This window comes from Vigna radiata, chromosome 7 (genome assembly GCF_000741045.1).
Source record: "Vigna radiata var. radiata cultivar VC1973A chromosome 7, Vradiata_ver6, whole genome shotgun sequence".
Lineage (NCBI taxonomy): Eukaryota > Viridiplantae > Streptophyta > Magnoliopsida > Fabales > Fabaceae > Vigna > Vigna radiata.
This window is the reverse complement of record NC_028357.1, coordinates 14,708,335-14,729,574: the sequence shown is the minus strand read 5'-3', so window position 1 is coordinate 14,729,574 and position 21,240 is coordinate 14,708,335. Positions and strand designations below refer to the sequence as shown.

The window sequence follows — 21,240 nt, the reverse complement described above, 5'->3', positions numbered from 1 at the left end:
CTGCGTTCATGAATGTTTTATTTTTTCGTTCAACGAATCTATTTTGCTAAGACGTGTAGGTAGTTTTTAATTGCATAGATCCATGCAAAACTCTTCAAACTTTATTGAGGTAAATTCATCTCCTCGATCGATTCTTAGACAAGTAATGTTTGCACCAACTTCCTGTTAAGACAAAACCATCTATAAAACTGAATTGTCTAAACGTCTTCATATGTTTTAAAAGTTTAACAAACGACAATAAACAAAATGAAGCATATGATAATGTTATCTCTATGAAAAAGTAATATAGTTAAAAGATAAGTAGTTTATTAAAAAGCTTTGTGAAATCCAAATACCTCAAAAAAAGATTTAGTAAACGTGCTAATACATGAATAAATGCACTACTAAACATTTTCTCTACTAAATGTGTCAACGAGAGTCTTATTAAACACACTCGTAGTATCATTGTGATTTATAAAATAATCTTTTTGATAGACGATCTAGTCTGGTTAAATCAACTAGCTTGACTAGATTGATAATGGTTATCTTTGTCAACCCAACTATCACGTCTCTTTAGCCATGTCTTTTAAAAAAACAAAAAATAAAAATGTATAGGTGTCAATGATATCATGCTGGACATTTTAGTTTGTTTTTTTCCTGGTATCCAAAATGTGATATTTTGTCTTTTGATATTTCCTTACTAGGTTACTAGTTGATGTATTCAATTTAATGTAGAACTTCGCAGAGAGAGGAATTCCGTGAAGCTGAGATGAGAATAGAATAATGCAAATGGAAGAAGTGGTATGTTCCAAATTTTTAAAACAACTACAACACAAATGTAAATGACCGAAAAAATCATGATAATTCCTTAGGGTTTTATTTTATCAGATATATAGTTGATTGTCAATTAGATTGTTATATATTTTTTTTAAATTCAAAAGGTCACTTAAAATATTAACTTTAGTAAAAAAAAAAAAAAAAGCAAAGTCAATGAATACTTTTTAATAATTGAATCGGAATTTAGCTTGTTATTTATCCAAAATTATAATATTTTGAACGTTCGTTTACCTATTTTAATGATATTGCGGAACTTGTATTGGTTTTCTTGTATAAATCTTGATATAAAGTGAATTCATTCTGGAGAAAAAAAAAACAAATCAAATCAAATCATTATTCCGTGTAAGAATGTTGATTAAGCTTTTGCTTCCTGTGCCTACAATTATTAACTGCACCCCCACAACAAGAAAATAAGACCCAGACATCTTTCACCATTGAACCACATTACCACTGTCACTGTCACCATCAAAATGAGTTGTTTATTCTAATATTTGCTTTGTTCCATATGGTGGATTAACACAAGGAGGGGGACCTACTGTGGAAATACTATGTAGGAGATCCAATTACAGAATATGCTTATGTCGACGAGCACTCGCAGCTGGGGTTTGATGCTTGTTAAGTGGACTTCCAACAATGCTTAAAGTTCCTCATACAGGTTAAAGTGCAACATACCGGCCATCAATTTCAAACATACTTTTCTATCATTTTTTTCAGGTTAATTTGCATTTCCAGTTCTGGAGGAATACACCTACGAGTGAAACATGAATCTCTCCAAAGATGCAAATCAACAAAAAATCAATATCATACTTTTCTTCACCCGGGTGAAACCATGAAAAGGCCATTAAATTGTTTATGGGGAATCTTCAAAATGAGTCTGCAAAGTAGTTAGTTAATCAAGTCATCAATGGTGAGTTGAGATATTTTAAGGACACCTCTTTTCTCATATTTGGTAGCGTGCATGTTTCATGAAATATCTTTCATAAGCTGATCAACAAGGCAGCGTCTAAGAGTAATAAGAAAGCCTTTTTTTCATATTCAGATTTTCTTTTTGAGAAAATCTTAAACAAACGGTTCCTAAAACAAGTAACCTAATGATAATGGAAAAGACATCCCTCCTACAAGTACATAACCCAGACTCAAAAGACTGCCTAGTAGCCAAGTGCTACCAATTCATTCCCTGATAATTAGTAAACCTTCAAGAGTCACAAAACAAATTCCATGATGCCATCAACAAACGTCAATATTCAATCCCCAAAGCTGGCAGCCAGAAAACATATATTACTTTTCTTTTTGGTGCTATATTCTAGTATATAATTATAGCTTAAGAAGCTACAAAATTTATTCGACATCACCAGATCTACGATACGGCATGTATCTGTGGTCCTTAGAAGCATTCCTTCTCCTCCTTTTCTCAACAAATGCTTCAAGTTTGCCCGATGACTAAAAATGATGAACAGATAGACTTAGCAGAAAAGAGAGAGAGAAAACAAGTGGTATAATGGGGTGGGGGCATGGGTAAACACAAAAAGATGTTCTAAGATGTATACCTTGAGCTGATTATATTTCTCAATCAGCCTTTGTTTCCGTACTTCAGCTGCAAGGAATGGAAAAGGATGTCAGCATATATAGTGATGCTTCATTAAATTCATTTAACATGTATTGATCTGTTTGTGAATGGAAATGAGAGCATGGCAGGAAGGATCACATTTCTTTAGATAAAAAGGACGTTTCCCCTGCTTTGCTGCTTCTCTCTCTTTCTTTTTATGATTCGCCAATATTTCTGTATCAATATTCTTCGTTGAATCAGACTTCATTTGTTTATCCTGAAAAAACATGAATACATCATGAGGAAATCAATAAACATCATACTTTTGGAGGTAGAAGACAAACTAGTAAAAGTGAAGTACGTACAATCCATGATATACGTTCTTCTATTTCACTTATGCGCTTCGGATCTTTATACTTTTTCAATTCCTTCTTCAGAGCCTGGTAAAACAAGATGATGTAATCAGCGTTCATAGAGTAAGCTCTACAAAAATGTTCTACACGTATAATCTGGAAGACTACCTGTCTTTCAGCAGGAAGATCGTTTTCATATAAGAAATTATACCTCTTCTTAAACCTGCAAGTCCAAGCACATATATTACAACAGAAGTTCCCAGATTTAGTTGAAAGCATTGTTTAAAATGAAACTACTTGGTTATGCACCAAGATATAGATCAGCATAAGGATCGTTCAATATAGTAGAAGCATAATATGTTTTAAGTAAGGATATCAGAAGCTTTTTATATCTACAAAGATAATTATTTATGACAGTGAAAAGGTTATTATCTACAACAAGAACTATTTTAAACTTGACTGTTTAAAATTTCCTCGCATTAAGAAAGTCATTCATTTGAAATTTACATGTTTCTCTTCACTGCTTTAATCGCTCTCACTAAGTTGACTCCTCTATAAGAACGGAACTAGCATCTTCTTAAGATATTAAGTAGTGGCACTTCGCTAGACATGCTCTAAAACAGCAAAGGCAACCAGAACTAACACAACTTAAAAGTAGCACAAAATTTCTTGAAGTTTATAATGATAACTGTATTGCAACTAAACAAGTGTACATGATGACAACATTAAAAAGCACATGTCAAGAGGTGAACATACCCTTCAGGGTCAAGTGTACCACAAAGAGATTCAAATCTTGGATCACGTACAACCTGACATTATTAACCGTGTAGAAACTCAGAATAATAAACAGACACGGAAAATGATGAAAAAATCATTAACCATATCAGTTTTCAAATTTAACATAACTTCCACAACTCAACATCATAGCACCAGCACAAACATTTTAAAACTTCTAATAAACACTTACATAGCGAGAGGTATTGCAATAATTCACTTAACCCATCTCACATCCAAAGTCTACATACATGGCACTCAGAGTCTTCATAATATGTCAGAATGTGTGTGCATGTGTAAAGCAAACAAGATATAGAGTGCAATTGGTCTTCCTACTCTACATAAGCTTGCAAATGGCCTTATAGGGTAGCAGCCTAGTAGGTCTAAAATATCAAAATGCTACGCAAGCTTCTACAGGGCCTCATTAGACTTTGAGGAGCTAAACCTCACGAATTCAGTGACAGAGAGTAACATAAATTTAAAGAAAAAACTAATAGAAAGTTCCACTCTTTACAAGGAACAATAAATCTACCTTCTTTGGAGCTTGGATGACCTCTCTAAAAGCAGAAACTGGCTTCTTGCTACTGGCCTCCATCGGCCTAGTAAAACATTACAGATTTCTTTGCATGAGGTTTCATGGACTAAAGAATCAGAAATTAAAAATAAATAAATAAATACTCTATTAAACTGTTAAAAATGCAATACCTATTCTTGTTAGCCCTTTTTAACTTTTTGTCTTCTTTGGGTTTCTGAAAAAAAGCATGTGCCCCATTCGAGCGTGCTTTCTGCAATTCCTCAAAAGTTACATCTGCTAACTCCTTCTCTATCTCCTGCTCCTCCTGTAATCATCAAAACCAATCACACTTCGCACTCACTGTAAACCTAGTTTTGAAGAAATCCAAAAAAAAAACACAAATTATAACTTTATAAAACTTTGTCAAGTTACCCACATCTTCTGAGGAACTGTTGGTAATAGAGTCTTCTCTCTCGAGTTTTTCATACTGCGTTTCCATGGATTCTGCGACTCTGGCTCCTTGCTTTACCTTTTTACAAGTAAATGAAATCGGTTAGACCCCAAGAAAAAAAAAAGTTATCAATTTTACGTGAAAAAAAAATGTTGAAGTTGAAAATGCATAAATTGATTGTGGGAGGAGTACCTTAGTCAAGTATTTTAGGAGCAATGGTGAAGGAGACAGTTAAAAGGTTCGGATTTTGCAACGAAATTAAAAAGGATTGTGGTATTATACCACAGTCGAGAGAGTTCGTTCCTTGATGTTTACAAATTATGGGACAGAACCGGACGGCTACAACAGCTTTATTTGTGCAGGGGAGCAGTATAGCAAGCCTGTATGAGGTCAAATAAATAAACACATCAAAACGCATACTTCTCTATTTGATTCATTAACTTAACATGAATAACTGAACATAAAAAATAAAATTATAGTTTGCATAATGTCTCATGCACTTGAAAAGGATAAAATGGCGGAAATTTTACCTAGAAAGATCTTTTCGAGAAATTATGTAAGCCGCATTCACACTCTCAGATGCAGTATTAGTTTTGTAAGAGCCTGAAATATGGGGAGAAAGATACCAATATGATTCAACCAATAAGAGGCAATTAAATTATGCCAAGTAAAATATGGGGAAATTTAAAAGATTTCGTCTTTGACTTAGACACTCATTCACTTCCTTGTAAAATAAAAGATGATAAACTATGAAAAATTCAAAAACTGGCCAGATTCTAGAAAAACCTCAGCAAGAGCTCGTCCTTAGAAGTAGCACAAAAAGTAAGATTAATCAAAGCAAGATCAAGTAAAATGCCAAAACTAAAAATGAACCATCAGGCGAATTTTTGTCTCCTACATTAAGAAAGCAGCCAACTGCAATTGATTCACAAATGCCAAAACCATTCCATTACAAAGCGCGCAAACATATACTTACAAAAATAGAACAATGGATTAGTACAGACACAACAAACACGAAAGAAACATTATGATAAAGCTTTTTGCAAAAGAAACACTTACGCAGGAAGAAAAAAACCTTACATAAATCTGAAAATTGCACTATTATTTCAGTTTTGCAAGCACGATTCACTAAGTTGTAACTGTGACGTTAAGTTACACCATTGTACTCTATGTTACTGTCTCCACAGAGCGTTCAACATCAAAAAGCCTCCAAACAAAACCTCATCACATGACAGATCACCAAAACTCTCACTGCCATTAACAAATGGTAGGATCTAAGAAACAGGACAACTACTGTTTGGCTAGACCTCTAACTCTCACTGCCATCATTAACCTAGTTTCTATAAATGACATAAATACTCCACTGATAAAGATGTAAGAGAGGAGGATGAAAAAAAAAAAAACAGTGATATATAAACCACATACAATTGTACATTGAAATCAAAATAATACTTTTAGAAGGGTTTTAAACACGCTATGCTCTAATTGTCTTCACCTTAATTTCATTTTTTGATAGGTTTTAGATTGGAGAAATTATTGTTAAGAAATCTTCTCAAACAAGCTCTAAAAAGATAAGAACAGTTCAGCTACCAGTAAAGAAGCGAGTAAGGTTGACGAGGTAAGGCTGATATATAATTGCTCCATCTTGAAGTTTCCATGAGGCTAGCTTCACTTATGAGGTAAGTTGCAAGCAAAGGCCAATCTGGCACTGAATTTCTTTTCAATACCTCACCAGGTTCAGGGCAACTCCATTCCTAACAACCGGAACACACACCAATCAGATGCATTGGAAAGTACCTTAACTAGATTCCCATACTGAACCAACCAAGTTTTAAAAAGTTCCCATTTCCAATATCAGTAAAAACAATATTTCAGTGAACAGCAGACATAAAAATAACAAGCACTGCAGATCAACTAAGATTGTTCTTTATATTCATAGGGTATCAAACTTTAGCGAGAACTTTAAACTTGGTAGTGTTGATGATACTGACAATACAATTGGGATAAAATGCAAATCCAGTACCATAATACTGTGGCACTGCTCTTCAACAAAAATTGGTCACACAAAGTACACCAATTTTAATTACTGAGATGAAATATACCACTAAGGAAACTTTGATTAGCAAACAATTTTATCTCAGTTTTATCCAAATAACTATTTTGGGAAATCGTTTCATACTTTCTACAGCGAAATGTAACAAGAGGCATGTGAGGCTTCGTTTTGGTTTAACTTTTCTAGCTACACAATAATATTCATACACAATAAACAGGACAACTACTGGCAAAGCATGGTGCAGTGTTTAACGATGATGGATGAACCCCAGATGGTAATTTAAAACCCTTGTTGAAATAATAAAGTACCTTGGCCACTGATGATGGAAGAACCCAGATGCTCTTTCCACGTACAAGCAATCGTTACCAGATGTCTAACAAAATGTTTGAACAACAAAGAATGCATTTCAAAAATGTTTGAACAACACAGGAAAAACATTCATACCTTAGGGTTCCAGATTTGCTTCTCCTTTCCAGCTAAAGGAGAAGTGTTCTCAGAACGTAGAACCTTCGACAGTTCGGCAACGGCAGAGTGCGGCAAAGCCTTCGACAGAGGCAAGCCTTCGACGACGGCGAACCTTCGATGGCAGCGAACCTTCAACGGCAGTAACCTCGGCGGCAGCCTTCAACAGCGGCAACCTTCAACAGCGGCACCCTTCAACAGCAGCAGCGAGTAAGCGGGATGTAAGGCAGAAAGCAAATGTAGCCCGTGATTGAGAAAGCAGATATAATGTTAAATAAGCTTAAATTAAAAAAAAATATATTATTTGTTTATTTTAGGTTCACAGTAACAAGGAGATTTATTATTTTAAAAGTTTAATTATTAAGAAGATATTTTAACTTTTCTATTTAAGGATTGATTTAAATTTTATTTGAAATTATGTAAGTAGTTATTTAATAGTTTTTATCTTAGTTAATAAAGTAAGCATATATTTTAGAGAAAAAATATATTTTTGTGGTTGAGATTATTTTAACAAAGTAGTATCAAAGCATAGTTGTGAGTAAAGAGAGAAGAAAAAAAGAGAAGGGGAGAGAGTCAAATATTGTGAGGGGACTTGTTTTTTTGTAAGAGATGGCAAACATATGAGTGTGCCACAATTGAGAAGAAAAACCAACTATGATAATTCGTGCCTACATATGAAGGCGTTATTGAGATCCCAAGACAAGAGATGCGTCAGCAAAGAAAAAATAGTGAATGCCAAATCAGCAAAGAAAGCCTGGAAGATAGTGGAGGTTGCGTATAAAGGTGACAGCCACGTTAAACAAGTCCGAATACAAGCTCTCAGAGGAGAGTTTGAACAGTTGAAGATGGGGCTCAAAGAGCATATAACCGAGTACATAACTCGAGTAGAGAAGGTGGCCAACCAACTCAGCAGGAATGGAGAACAAATGCCATCTAGCTGGGTTGTGGGAAAAATTTTGAGATCTCTTACAAAGGATTTCGAAAGTATCGTGTGTGTCATCGAAGAATCGAAGGACTTGTCGGTTCTCACAGTGGATGAACTTGTTAGGTCATTAGAAGCCCATGAACAAAGGAGAAGGAGTTAGGATGATCAGGTTAAACCCGACAATCAAGCACTACAGTACAGTTTTGACTCAAATAAATCTCGGATTACTAAGAGCCGAGATCCTGGCGACAGAGGAAGAGAAGGTCGAGGACAAGGACAAGGACGAGGTGGACGTGGTAGGGGTAATGAATAGAGAAGCGGTCAGCAATATTAGCATGACCGAGGACAAGGAAAAGGCGGAGGAGATCAGTCATAAGTGAAATGTTTTAATTGTGGCAAGCATGGCCACTATGGATATGAATGTAGATCGTGTAAGTGCTACAATTGTGGTAGCTCCCCGGACCAGATATTTTTGATAGATTCCTAGTACCGACCTTCCGTTCAGTGTAGGGAAGGGATTTGCCCCAAGCCAACAAGGAAGCAAAGTACCCGTGCTATCAGTACAAGTATAAGCCGGATCGTACCACATGGGAGCAGGATTCGCGTTCCACCTCTAAACCATAGGATCNGGCAATTAGAATCATGCCACTTTTTTATGGCAGGTTGAAGTTTCAGGCCAAGGGCGAAAGCAACTATGACTGACATCCTTAGATGAGCTTCAAGCCACTTGACCAATAGGCAAGCTCAAGTAGCTTTCAATCAGGGAGGATCAAGTCCAAAACAAAGAGTGAAGGATCCAGCTGTATGAAGAAACCATGCCAACCGAAACCGATTCAAGAGCCCTTTTTTTATGTTCTTTTATTATTACTTTTGCTCTGACTTATTATGATTCCATATCAACTAATGGAATCATAATAAGAATTTCAATGAAAGGTTTAGGTGAGATCGAGCAAAGAAGAGCCTATTACAGTTTCCCCAGTTGCTGAGAAGGCCATGACGAGACTAATAAGGCCTTGTTCCTCTTCTCTCTTGCCAACTTCAAATGAAAATCGGAGATTCCCTTCCCTCATCCGTTCTCACTGCTCATCCTATCCTACCCTTGGCTGCTATGCCATCCTGATAAGATATCAAAGAGAGAACTGGGAAAGAATCCACAAAAAGGGAGCCCCTATTAAATATTGTGAGAGAAACCTTCTTACAGAAAAAGAAGAAGATGAAGAAGAGATGGGAGCTTTGTTGACGTCAAAGATCTTAAAGTCGAAGGGGGAGACGAATCTCGTTACTAAAGATGGTGAAGAAGAGTGTGGAATCATGTTGATGGCAAAGAGCTCAGATGCAGTGTACATGAAGAGCCCGATCCCAACAATGGATGAAGTGATCTCAATAAAGGATGCAAGAATTATGGAGAAAGAAAATTTGGAGAAAGAACTCAAAGAAACAGATGAAGAGATTCAGCGAATAGGGAGACTTCTAGATGAAGCTAATGAAATTATGAATAAACATAAAGGTTGAGCTTGAGGAGCTGAAGAAGACGGCTCTTGAAAAAGAAGATAAAATATCTAGTGTTCTTGAACCAGAGGAAGATGAAGATGTTGAGAAGAACCCGATGAAGATGCTGAGAAGAACCCGATGAAGATGTCAGTCAAGATTGTCGATAAATAGTCAAAGATCAAATTTGAGTTTGTTAAGGTTATTGAGAAGTCGGGCATAACAAAGTCAGTCAAAGCATTAAAGAGGTCAACCAAGGTAAAAGACAAAAAAGCCAAAAGGAAAAAGAAGAAGTCAAATGTGATTAAAAGAAACAAACCCGGAGTGGGATGATGCACACGAAAAAAAATTTAAGTTTATGAGAAAATTTTGTTAAATAAACTTAAATTAAAAAAAAAAAGATTTATTTGTTTATTTAAATTCGGTTACGGTAACAACTAGGTAGGAGATTTATTATTTTAAAAATTTGATTATTAAGAAGATATTTAGTGCTTATTTTAAAAGTTTAGAGACTGATTTTAAATTTTATTTGATGTTGTGTAAGTGATTATTCAATAGTTTTTATCTCAGTTAATGAAATAACCATATATTTTAGTGAGAAAATATGTTTTTGTGCTTGAGATTATTTTAACATATAAACCCTACTCGTATATGGTGGCGGAAACGGAAGGGAAATTAAGCACAGAATAAAAACGACGACGTTTTGTAACCAAGAAACGGGAAGACAATGACTTCTACACCCCAGTCTTGCTACCTACGCCTCTTCCCTGTTACTATCTAATATTTATTTTTCTTCTCTTTTTATACTTGAATCACAAATTAAAAAAAAATAATATTAACAATAGTAATAAAAATAATAAAATTTTAATGCTAAAATAATATTTTAATCTTTTAATAATATAAAATTAATATTTTATAAAATTAAAAGTATCTTTTAATCTTTTATTTTGATGACAAAATAAAAATACTTTTACTGTAACATTAACAATAGTAATAAAAATATTTTGTACGATTCTCTTTTTACCAAAGATTTTATAATTTCAATATAAATATTAACGGCAATTTTAAATTTATTTAGTTTTCAATAATATAAAAAAAAATTGTTAATGCACTCTATGTATTTCTATCACTAGTTTAAATTTAAATAATTAACAAAGTTACTATGTGAAATATTAACAATTCAAAATATTTATATATAATATTATAACTAATTACCATATTTCTGGTAACAGTATTTTTTTATGTTATATATTTTTTATTCATTTATCTAATAAACCTTAAATACAAGATAGCCATAACAGGTATAATTCGATTCACTTATTCGCTATTGTATTCATATATTACACGAGGTGAATATTTTATGTTTATTTTAAAGAACTCAGCTTTTTTAGTACGTGACAACCCCAAAATTTTTCAGTATCAAAAATAAACAATATCTTATAATAAACTTAAGTTTTAAAAATTTATTAATAATTTTGTTTAAATTTTATTTTATTAGTTTTTGTTTAGTAATATTTTAGTTTAATTTTAATCAAGAATATATATTTTTGATTTTTTATTTATTTAGATGAGGTATTATTTTATTTTATTCATGCAAAATAAACATAGATTAAATAGTTGTTTTTATTTTAAACAAGTTATATTTTGTTTTAAGTTTTTATTATTTGTATTTGGTTTGTTTACACTTATTTAAAAGTGTCAAGGTTCAATAAAAGTAATCACAGTGAATTTAATAAGAGTCTAATTATTTATGTGAGTCGGTTTTTTTTTTTTTTTTTTTATCTATAAAGTAGTATTAGAGGTCATCCATCTCGTCCCCGGTCTTCTGGATCTCGGCTCTTAGTAATCTGAGTTTCATTTGAGTCAAATTGTGACCGTGTTTTAAGTATGACAAGCACAACCAAACCATTATGCAAACGAGTACAAATCAAGGAAGTGTTACCGTTGTGGTATGTTGAACTGAGAAAAAAGTGAGAAATCTCTTATATGGTGACACACACATATATGGGAAAGGAAGAGGAGTAAGGACTTTGCCTTATCCCGAATATATTAAGAGGCGTGAAGAGGGGCGCTGCTTCCATTGTGGATGCCCTTACAGCCTGGGCCATAGGTGTGTTGAAAGAAGTATGAGGGTGATGATTTTGGCAAAAAAAGATGAAGAAGAAGGGGCGAAGAGAAGATCGAAATGGAGCCCCTAGGGATGGGAACAAATGGCGATGGGACTGTCAGGGTTGTCTGTCAGAGGACTCACTTAATCTAATACAATGAAACTACAAGGATGGATGTAGGGGAGGAGAATTTTGGTGTTAATTGACAGGTAGTTAGTCATAGTTTTATATCCACCAGATTGGTGAAAGAATTGGGTTTTGAAAGCACCGACACACATCCATAAAGAGTGTGCTTGGGAGATGGGCAAAAGAAAATAACCAGTGGGTATTGTATAGGAGTCCCCGTGAAATTAGATGGTTTGGAAGTCAGAGATAAATTGTATCTCTTTGAGTTAAGCGGTGTGGATGTGATATTAGGAATCACTTGGTTAGCTTCCCTAGGAGAGATTAAAGTGGATTGGGGACAACTAATTATGAAGGTGAAGCAAGAAGGAAAAGAAGTGGAGATAAAAGGAGATCCCACTTCAACACGTAGAATGGTGACACTCGAAATTCTCTTAAAAGAAAAAGAGATAAAAGCCATGGCTCTCGTGTGGAGCTAAAGTCAAGCAGAAGCGGTGGAGGCAGATGGGGAAACCGAGAGATGGACACCGACATAAAAGGCAGAGCTGAAACAGATTATGTCAGACTTTGAGGGGGTGTTTCGAGAACCTTAGGGCTGCAACGTGAGAGGAAAGTAGACCATTGAATACCCCTAAAGGAAGGAACTGAACCCATAAGTGTCAGGCCATACCGCTACCCACATCTTATGAAAACGGAGATAGAGAGACAAGTTGAGGAAATGCTGAAGCTCGACATTATTCGCCCTAACAATAGCTCATACTCAAGTCCAGTAATATTAGTGAAAAAAAAAAGATGGAAGCTGGAGATTTTGTGTGGATCATAGAGCACTTAATAGGGTCACAATGGCGGATAAATATCCAATATCGGTTATAGAAGAATTGTTGGATGAGTTAACGGGGCAACATATTTTTCTAAGATTGATTTAAAGGCTAGATATCATCAAATCAGGATGAAGACTAAAGATATTCCTAAGACAAGCTTTAGAACGCATCAGGGGCACAATGAATTTCTCGTGATGCCTTTTGGGCTAACAAACGCCCCTGCCACGTTCCACGATATGATGAATTCTGTCCTAAGGCCGTTTTTGAGGAGGTGTGTGTTAGTATTTTTTTTATGATATATTAGTATATAGTAAATCTTGGGATGAACATATGCAACATTTACTGCAAGTTTTGGAGGTGTTAGTACAACATAAATTATTTGCTAATAAAAACAAATGTGAATTTAGGAGAGAGCAAATTCGTTATTTGGTGCATAAGATTTCAAAGGAAGGAGTTGAGATGGACGAGGAAAAGGTTTTTGCAGTGACGACATGGCCCGAGCCCAAAAGTATTAGAGAGTTGAGAGGGTTCTTGGGGCTGACTGGATACTACAGGAGACTCATAAGAGATTATGGGAAGATTTCTCGACCTCTCACCAACCTGCTTAAAAAGGGAAAGTTTTATTGGTCTCCTACAAGGGCAGAGGCAATGTAGAGACTCAAAACAACAATAACCACGACTCCGGTATTAGCATTACCTGATTTTTCTCAAACCTTCTAGGTGGAATGCGATGCTTCAGGCACTAGTTTAGGAGCAATTCTATCTCAAAACAGAAAACTGATTGCTTATTTTAGCAAGGCTTTATCAGAAATGTCACTCACCAAATTGGTCTATTAGAAGGAATTGATGGCTTTGGTGTTAGCCATCCAACATTGGCGACCCTACCTTTTGGGCCAAAGGTCCGTTGTTTATACTGACCAGAGGATCTGGAGATATTTGTTGGAGCAACGTATTACTACTCAAAACCAGCAGAACTGACTGGCTAAATTGCTGAGATATGAATTTGATATTGTATATAGGACGGGGGCATCCATAAGGTGGCGGATGGGCTCTCAAGGGAAGGGGAGGAATTGGAGGAGGGGAAAAAGTGCTGCAAATGATATAAAGACCAATCTGACCAGAGTTTCAAGATTTAATGGAAGAGGTGGAGAGGGATGTTAGTCTGAAAAAAATTACGGAGGAATTAAAAGCTTATCCAAATTCTCATTCAGCTTACACAATGGAGAATGAGAGATTACATTATAAAGGGAAGCTAGTCCTCTTTGCCAATCGAAGTGGATACCTAAACTATTAGTAGAATTTCACAACACGTTAGCGGGAGGGAACTCGGGAGTTTATAGAACGTACAAGAGGATGGCATAGTCGCTCCATTGGGTGGGCATAAGGATGGCAACGAGTCGGGTCGGACACGGATAGTGCCTACCTGCAACCCGACCCGGCAAAAAAAATCACCCGCTACCCGCATGGATACCCGCTTAAAAAATATCCGTGGATATTTTAAAACCCGCGGATACCCACGGATACTCGCAAATATTTAAAAAAATATTTTTTTTATAAATTATTAAAATAAAATTTAAATATAATTACAAAAAATATATAAAATAATATAAATTAAATTAAATATAAATTAAAATTTAATTTTTCTTTCGGTTGAATTGGTCTGAGGGTCAGTCGTCCTTCTTTGCTTTGTTCTCTTTTGATCTTCAATCCTTCGTCATTCACTCCGATGGGTTGTTGACTTGTAGAAGACAATCTGACGCAAGATATGTTTCATAAAGAGGTCTCTATATTTTAGTAGGATAGAAGAGGATGATTGTACCTAGACATCATAAACGGAGGGCAAACTAAGGTCTTAAATTGAGTGTTGCAGACATATTTAGGTTGCTTCAGCTTTGAACAGCCCAAGGTTTGGAGTAGTGTCCCGCCATGGGCAGAATATTGGTACAACACCAGTTACCAAGGAGCCTCTAAATGCACACCTGAGTCCGTTTATGGGAGACCAACACCAACCATCACAAGATACATACCAGGTGAGAAAATAGTGGAAGCAGTCGCTTAGGATCTGCAAACCTGTGACGAAGCACTGAAACAATTGCGGTGTCATCTCGCAAGGGCCTAAGATCAGATGACCTATTATGCTAATAAGAAAAGAAAGGCAGCCATGATAAAGGAAGGAGATTGGGTCTTCCTTAAAATCAGACCCCACAGGCAAGTTTCTATGCCTACAAAATTACATCCCAAATTGTCAGCACGTTATTATGGACCATTTTTGGTGGAGAAATGAGTAGGACCAGTGGCTTTCAAGCTGCAGTTACCTGAAACAACAAGAATACACCCAGCATTCCATGTTTCACATTTGAAAATTGCTATTGGTGCACATCATGTTAAAGGCGCACTACCAGTTGAACTGCAGGTTGATCAACATGTGTATCGACCAATGAAAGTCCTCCAAAAACGAACCATACAACACCAAGGAAAGGAGCTACCCCAAGTGTTAATACAATGGCAGGAAGGTGGATTAGAGGGTGCTACTTGGGAAGAAGTGCAGTATATCAAACAATAGTTTCCATATTTCAACCTTGAGGACAAGGTTGATGTTGAGGAAGCGGGTAATGTTAGGAAGTTACAAGTTTATGCAAGAAGGAATAAAAGGGGAGGGAAGTAAATAGCGGGAAATGTTGTTAGTTTGTTAGGGGTAGAGAGAGTATAAAATAAAAGCTGAGTTGTTGAGGAGGATATCAAATATTATTTTGGGATTTAGACTAGACCTCTTGGCCAATAGAGGAAGGGAGGCTTCCTTGGAAGAGATCGATACTTGTATTTTTCTTTCTACACATTACAGAGGAAATAAAAATACATATACATACATGTTCTTTTCTACTGTTGAGTGTGTGAGTGAGAATAGAAGCTGCTATTCGGTTTCTTGAATAAAGGAACCTAACATTGGTAAGAATAAATCAGACCCAATTCCAAATTCTAAGAAAAGCAAATGAAAAAGACAAAAGTTTCTTATTCCTGTGATAATAGCCACTCACTAGTCATAGCTACCCAAATGATTGATTGCCTGCACGGTCATTTTCCCTATCTTCTCTTATATGCAACATAGACTCAGTACCTCCCACAATTATTGCCATGTATGCAAGTTTGTTATATAGTCTATAATCCCTCTTTTAGAACCCTTGTAGGTGGGTTGAATGCTCAAAAGACTTTTTTTAGAGGACTGCTGCTGGTTTGTACAAATCAATCTTCAAAAATGCTATTTTTGGCATTTTGTTTGTTGAGGGGAGGAATGAAAGAGACTAAAAATTATGAGTGTTATAGGTTGGTATATTTGATTTTAGTTTGACCTCTTCTCAGTTTTATTTTATTGGAGATTCTATATTGACTAGAAATATGACCAAATAATAACATATATGTGGGCAAACTAGTTTTATGAGATTGAGTTAGGTTTAAAAGTCAACTTTCTAAAATAATATCAAAGGCTATCTTAATGAGAGGTTTATTAAGCTTATCGTCACCTGTTATCGGATCCACTATTAGACCACTCAAATATTTAGTCTCACTTTAGAGATGTCTCCTCCAGCACGATAGGGATGCTTGGAAATGTCCACTCTTTGGACGTGAGGGGATGTGGTGGATATTGCACATCAAATAGAGATACTAGATGACTTTTAATGGGATATATTAAATCCAATTTCCATCACATCCGAGTTGTTTCGCTAAGAAATTTACAACCTAAATAATTACATTCAAACATGTCTTTTTTATTTTCAATTAAATGTAATATAGATTATCTGATGACCAACTTCTATTTGCATGGAAAAAATTGACACACCCTTTAGGACAATACAAGTTGTCAAACCTAGAAAATCATAAGGGTGGAAGGATTCTCTATAAACATATGAAAATTGTGGATTTGGATGTTTTAGATATATTATTTTTATTTTTATCTTTAGTTAGTTTGTTATTCTTCCTTATTTGAATTTTGGACTTAGTCCATATCTCTTCTATTGTAAATAAAGTACCCAAAGTGTATATTCAACACAAAGAAGATTAATCCCATATATAATTTTTACTATATCCAACAAGGTATTAGAGCTAGGTTCTTTTAGGAAACAAATTTTCGTTGCTTGCACCTGCCGTTGTTGGCAGTGACCGCGTCTGTTGCCGTTGCCGGCAGCGTCGTTGTTTGTAGTTGTCGTCGGAGTTCCAATTTCGACCAACAACCACACGGTTATGATCGTCTCAACTAGGAAACCATCGTGCCTTCAATGACACCTTCATCAGAACTCTTATGCGCTATTAGTGTCTTTCGAAGTTGTGGATTTGTTCCCCTTTTTGTCCTATGTGGTGGCGCGTCCTGTCTCCTCTCAAGCAACGATTTAGAGCGCTGAGGTCATTCTTTTTCCTCTTTCAGGTGCGTCATGCGTAGTCGCATGTGCCATCTCCTCTTAAATAACTATTTAGAGTGTCGAGGTCGCTCTTTTCCCTCTTTCTGGTGTCTTGATTGGAGAATCTTAGATTTTTAGGGTTTCTCTCTCATGTTCATCCGTGACTCCTTTTGTCGCGGTCTCTTTTGACCTCTCTTCTGTCATCGATGCGTTTGACCTGCCCATATATGCTTTTTCTCTCGTGGCAAATATGGCTTTTGTTAGTTTTTTATAGCTGTGGTGGCTCTTCAACAATGGTTTCTTTATCCACTTGATGTCGACAATGCATTCATCAACAACGATTTGCAAGAAGATATTTATATAGAACAACCTCTCAAATTTGTTGCTAAGGAGGAGTCTTCTAGATTGATATTTTGTCTTTTGTGTCGTCTTTGCATATCATTAACAATTTGATATCACTCAAGTACTGAAACATATATTTCATTAAGTCTTTATTGATTATATTAATAAAAAGCTTGGTATATACGATTTGTATGCACCATTTTGAAGGGGGTGTTAGATATATTATCTTTATCTTATTTTTATTTTTTATCTTTTAGTTAGTTTGTTATTATTCTTGATTTGTATTTTGCACTTGGTCTATATCTCTTCTATTATAAATAAAGTATCCTAAATGTATATTTAACACAAGGAAGATTAGTCTCATACATAACTTTTACTATATTCAATGGAGTGTATGGTTTAAGATTTCATTCAAGACTCTCAGGTGTTGAGTTTCCTGACCGTGGGAATAAATTCCCTCCCTAATGTGCTTCCCTTCGATGCTCAACACATTGCTGTTTGAAAGAGTTGTCATTTCTGATTAATAAACTGAATGAGATTTTCTGAGCTATTTTTTTTTCCATGTTCTTGTTTCTTGACTTTTCTATGTAGAAGAAATCATATACTCTTGTCTCATGTAATTCTTTTCTTTCCCCTGTAATAATTTTTTTCTGATAATATAAATAAAATTAGTACTTTGCCTAATAAGTACATGTTAGTGATCATATTTACCATCTAAATACCATCACACACAAAAATGTTAATTATTAGACTAGAAGCAAAGATGGAACTTCTCTCTATAGAGTTCATGTTCAAATAATCTATTAATGTGTGAGAAGCCTCTTGATTACATGTTGAAAAGGTATGTAACATGTAGCTTGATTGGAAATTATTTAAGTTTTCAGCATGGTTTGATGTTTATATAGGTGTGGCTCACATGATCATAACTTATATGCTCTTGATTACGAAAAACATTGCTGTGTATTCAAGCTACCATGTGGAGGCAGTATATATGGGTCACCTGCAATTGATGAGGTGAATTCCCTTGTAAATGAAACAATACAATTCAAGCTACCGTAGATGTATCTCTTCATGGATTTTACATAGTCATTTAATTTATTCTTTTTCCACTTGCCTTGTTACATCCTTTTTTTCAAGATCACTAAAAGATTGTGAAAGTTTATGCCAGTTTCTGTTCAAAACACACTATAGTAATTACTAATGTGGAAAGGTGTTCACTCAGTTTATCTGTAGTGCACCCAAGTAAACGACATTTGTATTTTAAGTTGTCTCCTCCATATTAGTATACAAATATTAGAATTACAGGTGAAATATATTACTATCTCTCTTAATAACCAATGAAGGATTTATTTACATTGGTAATTGTTTTATTTATTCCACCTTAGGTGCTTGTATGCTCCAGAAGCGGAAGTGTATACTCGTTCAAACTGGTGAGAACTGACAGATAATCTTGTTTCCTTTTTATTGCATTTTGGCGGGTTTTAATTTTTAGGCTTAATTACCTATTTAGTCCCCAAGTTTGGGGCTGAATTTCCGTTTGATACCCAATTTTAAAAGTGATTTAATTAGGTCCTCAGGTTTTTGATTTTGCTTGCAATAGGTCCCTTCCGTTAAATTCACACTAACGGTGTTAACTTCGTCTGACGTGGCGGTATTTTTCTGCTATTCTCCTGACACTTCTTTTCCTCTCTCCTATTTTTCTCTCTCTCATCTCACCATTATAAATCATTATAACTACCTCTCTCATTTTCTTCTCTCTCTTCTATTTCTCTCTCATCATTATAACATCATTATAAACCTTCTATCTTTTTTTTGGTGCATTGTATTTGTAAATTCAATAATCAATGATGTATTTGCAGATTCAAACCAGCAGAGTGTTCAACCTATTAATTATCCCACCAGGTGGAAATGATCTAAAACCATTGTTATGAAGAGGGATCAGCACCACAAATGGTTGGAGAAGCTTGAAGAGAAACCGGCTCCAACATGAAACTCAGGGTATCCAAATTTTCGTTGCAAGAAATACCCATCTGCACAAGTGTCCTACTGTCATCTCTGACTTTTTTCCCATGATGAAGAACACCAACATGTGCACCCCCTCCAAGTATAGCCATCACCGCCTCCATGATTGTCCTCTACAAAAATTTGTAAGAAAATGCAATGCAAAAGTTAGAGCCAGACAACACAGCAAATGCATGTTGAAGATTTGACAACAATAAAATAGAAGTGAAGCTTTCTATTTGGCTATCTCTATTCATACCTTTAGCGAACCAACAGTTGCAGTTTCGGGAACCTCAATATAAAGCTCTGGTATCCTTATCGACTTAATGCTAAACTTTACTGTTCACAAGGTATAACGAACAACTATGTTACGATTGAGAGAGGTGAACAATCAACATAAGCAGAAAGAATAAATATAAGAATTATTTACCATGGGAATCCTTAGTCTTAGCTACATGCAGTTTTGCAGATGAGCTAGGCTTGTCTCCATCAGTCCCTTTTTGAGGTGAATTGGACACACTCTCACTGCTGAATCCTCCATCAGAAGTTACTCCTAAAACCCGATCAACAATTTTCCTCTTCTTAATAAAAGTGTTGTTTTGAATTCTTTCAAAACCATAGCAAGTCTTCCTCTTATGATAATGAGGTACTCCTAAATCTGCAAAATTCCATATTACTTCCAGTGACAGACAATCAAACTCGTAGATATAGCGTACATCAGACAATAAAGCATTTGGTTGCTCATTTATAAGTCACATTACCATATCTAGAAAGTTCACAGTCTTTCAGCTTTGGAGCAGTCTTCCAGTATTTAGAAGACATCAAATTCCTGATTCTTCGGTGCACAATGCGTCTTGGAGACCTAAAGGCCTTTGACTTTGTGCAAACTCTTTTGCACCTTAAAAAGTTTTCGTCATCATCTCTAGAACCTAATTTTACAACATTCCCACGCCTGAAAAAGGAAGCACTGGGAGAAGATTTCCTATGAAAGGGAGATTTAATATTACTTTTTGAGTTAATTAGTGTAGGAGATACATACAATTCTAAGTGGTCTTTCAAACTACATTTATCAGCCAAATTTGATCCCCTAAAGCATGAAGTGCCATAACCAAATTTACTAATCTATTAGAATAATTCCCAAATTTATTATCCCATTTGAAAATTTCAGACTTCACATCACCTTCAACTTTCTCACAAATGTCAGAACCATTATTAACCGAAACTTGCCCTTGTGAAAAATCAGTCTTGGAATGTGGAGGAGGTTTCTGGCTACTGTTTTGTGACCCTACCTCAGTCTTAAGAGTGCTCTCAGCACAACTTCCCTGGTGAATTTCCTCCTTTTTTAATGGTTTAATTTCATCCTGTCTGTCTTGCTCAATGACACCTTGGCCAAAGGCAGGTTGATTATTTCCTTCAGATGCGTTGCTGGAAGCAGAACTTTCACTCCTGCTGGTTTGAATCTGCAAATACATCATTGATTATTGAATCTACAAATACAATGCACCAAAAAAAAGATAGAAGGTTTATAATGATGTTATAATGATGAGAGAGAAATAGAAGAGAGAGAAAAAGATGAGAGAGGTAATTATAATGATTTATAATGGTGAGATGAGAGAGAGAAATAGGAGAGAGAAAAAAGAGTGTCAGGAGAATAGCAGAAAAATACCGCCACGTCAGACAAAGTTAACACTGTTACTGTGAATTTAACGGAAGGGACCTATTGCAAGAAAAATAAAAAACCTGAGGACCTTATTAAATCACTTTTAAAACCAGGTATCAAACGAAATTTTAGCCCCAAACTTGGGGACTAAATAGGTAATTAAGCCTAATTTTTACTATATTAGATTCATGACCGGCTACTTTTAAACTTTACAATATTTATATTCCATATGATACAAGAAGGCCTAGCACCATAGGACCCATCACAAGAGGAATGGCCAAAAAGCTCCAAGATGAGTATTCTCCCCAAGGTCAAATACTATTTGCTATTTTTGGATGGAAAATTGGAGAACAAGAAGATGTTGCAAATCTACCAAGACATGGAGAAGGGTAAAAAGGCCAATTCTACAAAA

At 35.4% G+C, this 21,240-nt stretch overlaps 2 protein-coding genes across 4 annotated transcripts in view; both read right to left on the bottom strand.

The window, feature by feature from the left end:
- Positions 1 to 1,820: 1,820 nt before the first annotated feature.
- On the bottom strand, positions 1,821 to 7,212 carry LOC106766695 (ribosomal RNA processing protein 36 homolog). 3 transcript variants are annotated; one of them, XM_014651410.2, is made up of 14 exons: positions 6,952 to 7,212; positions 6,816 to 6,880; positions 6,045 to 6,208; positions 4,985 to 5,057; positions 4,647 to 4,834; positions 4,440 to 4,532; positions 4,195 to 4,328; positions 4,022 to 4,088; positions 3,472 to 3,524; positions 2,884 to 2,938; positions 2,728 to 2,802; positions 2,522 to 2,639; positions 2,364 to 2,410; positions 1,821 to 2,256 (listed from the first exon to the last, which is right to left on the bottom strand). In XM_014651410.2, exons 6-14 carry the CDS (start codon positions 4,500 to 4,502, stop codon positions 2,155 to 2,157), a joined length of 714 nt encoding a protein of 237 aa, XP_014506896.1. In that variant the 5' UTR covers positions 4,503 to 4,532; positions 4,647 to 4,834; positions 4,985 to 5,057; positions 6,045 to 6,208; positions 6,816 to 6,880; positions 6,952 to 7,212; the 3' UTR covers positions 1,821 to 2,154. The 3 variants fall into 3 exon arrangements, with proteins under 3 accessions (XP_014506896.1, XP_014506897.1, XP_022638885.1); XM_014651411.2 differs by having other exon boundaries at positions 6,816 to 6,848; XM_022783164.1 differs by lacking the exon at positions 6,816 to 6,880.
- An 11,819-nt stretch (positions 7,213 to 19,031) lies between these two features.
- LOC106766705 (telomere repeat-binding protein 3-like) overlaps positions 19,032 to 21,240 on the bottom strand; it is a 10,399-nt gene continuing 8,190 nt past the window's right edge. Inside the window, exons 2-6 of the mRNA XM_022782722.1 lie at positions 20,339 to 20,628; positions 19,930 to 20,255; positions 19,599 to 19,826; positions 19,428 to 19,507; positions 19,032 to 19,302 (exon numbers count right to left, since the gene is read on the bottom strand). Coding sequence (XP_022638443.1) covers positions 19,093 to 19,302; positions 19,428 to 19,507; positions 19,599 to 19,826; positions 19,930 to 20,255; positions 20,339 to 20,628 — 1,134 coding nt within the window. The 3' untranslated portion in view covers positions 19,032 to 19,092. The remainder of the gene's footprint in view (positions 19,303 to 19,427; positions 19,508 to 19,598; positions 19,827 to 19,929; positions 20,256 to 20,338; positions 20,629 to 21,240) is intronic.

Bases quoted from the DNA above. Each gene is read 5' to 3' on its own strand.
- LOC106766695 (XM_014651410.2), bottom strand. From the start codon at position 4,502: ATGGAAACGCAGTATGAAAAACTCGAGAGAGAAGACTCTATTACCAAC. The intron at 4,089-4,194 runs GTATTGCATTTT...ATGTTTTACTAG, and splicing joins AAAAGGGCTAACAAGAATAG to GCCGATGGAGGCCAGTAGCA. The intron at 2,411-2,521 runs GTGATCCTTCCT...CATTCCTTGCAG, and splicing joins TCCTTTTTATCTAAAGAAAT to CTGAAGTACGGAAACAAAGG.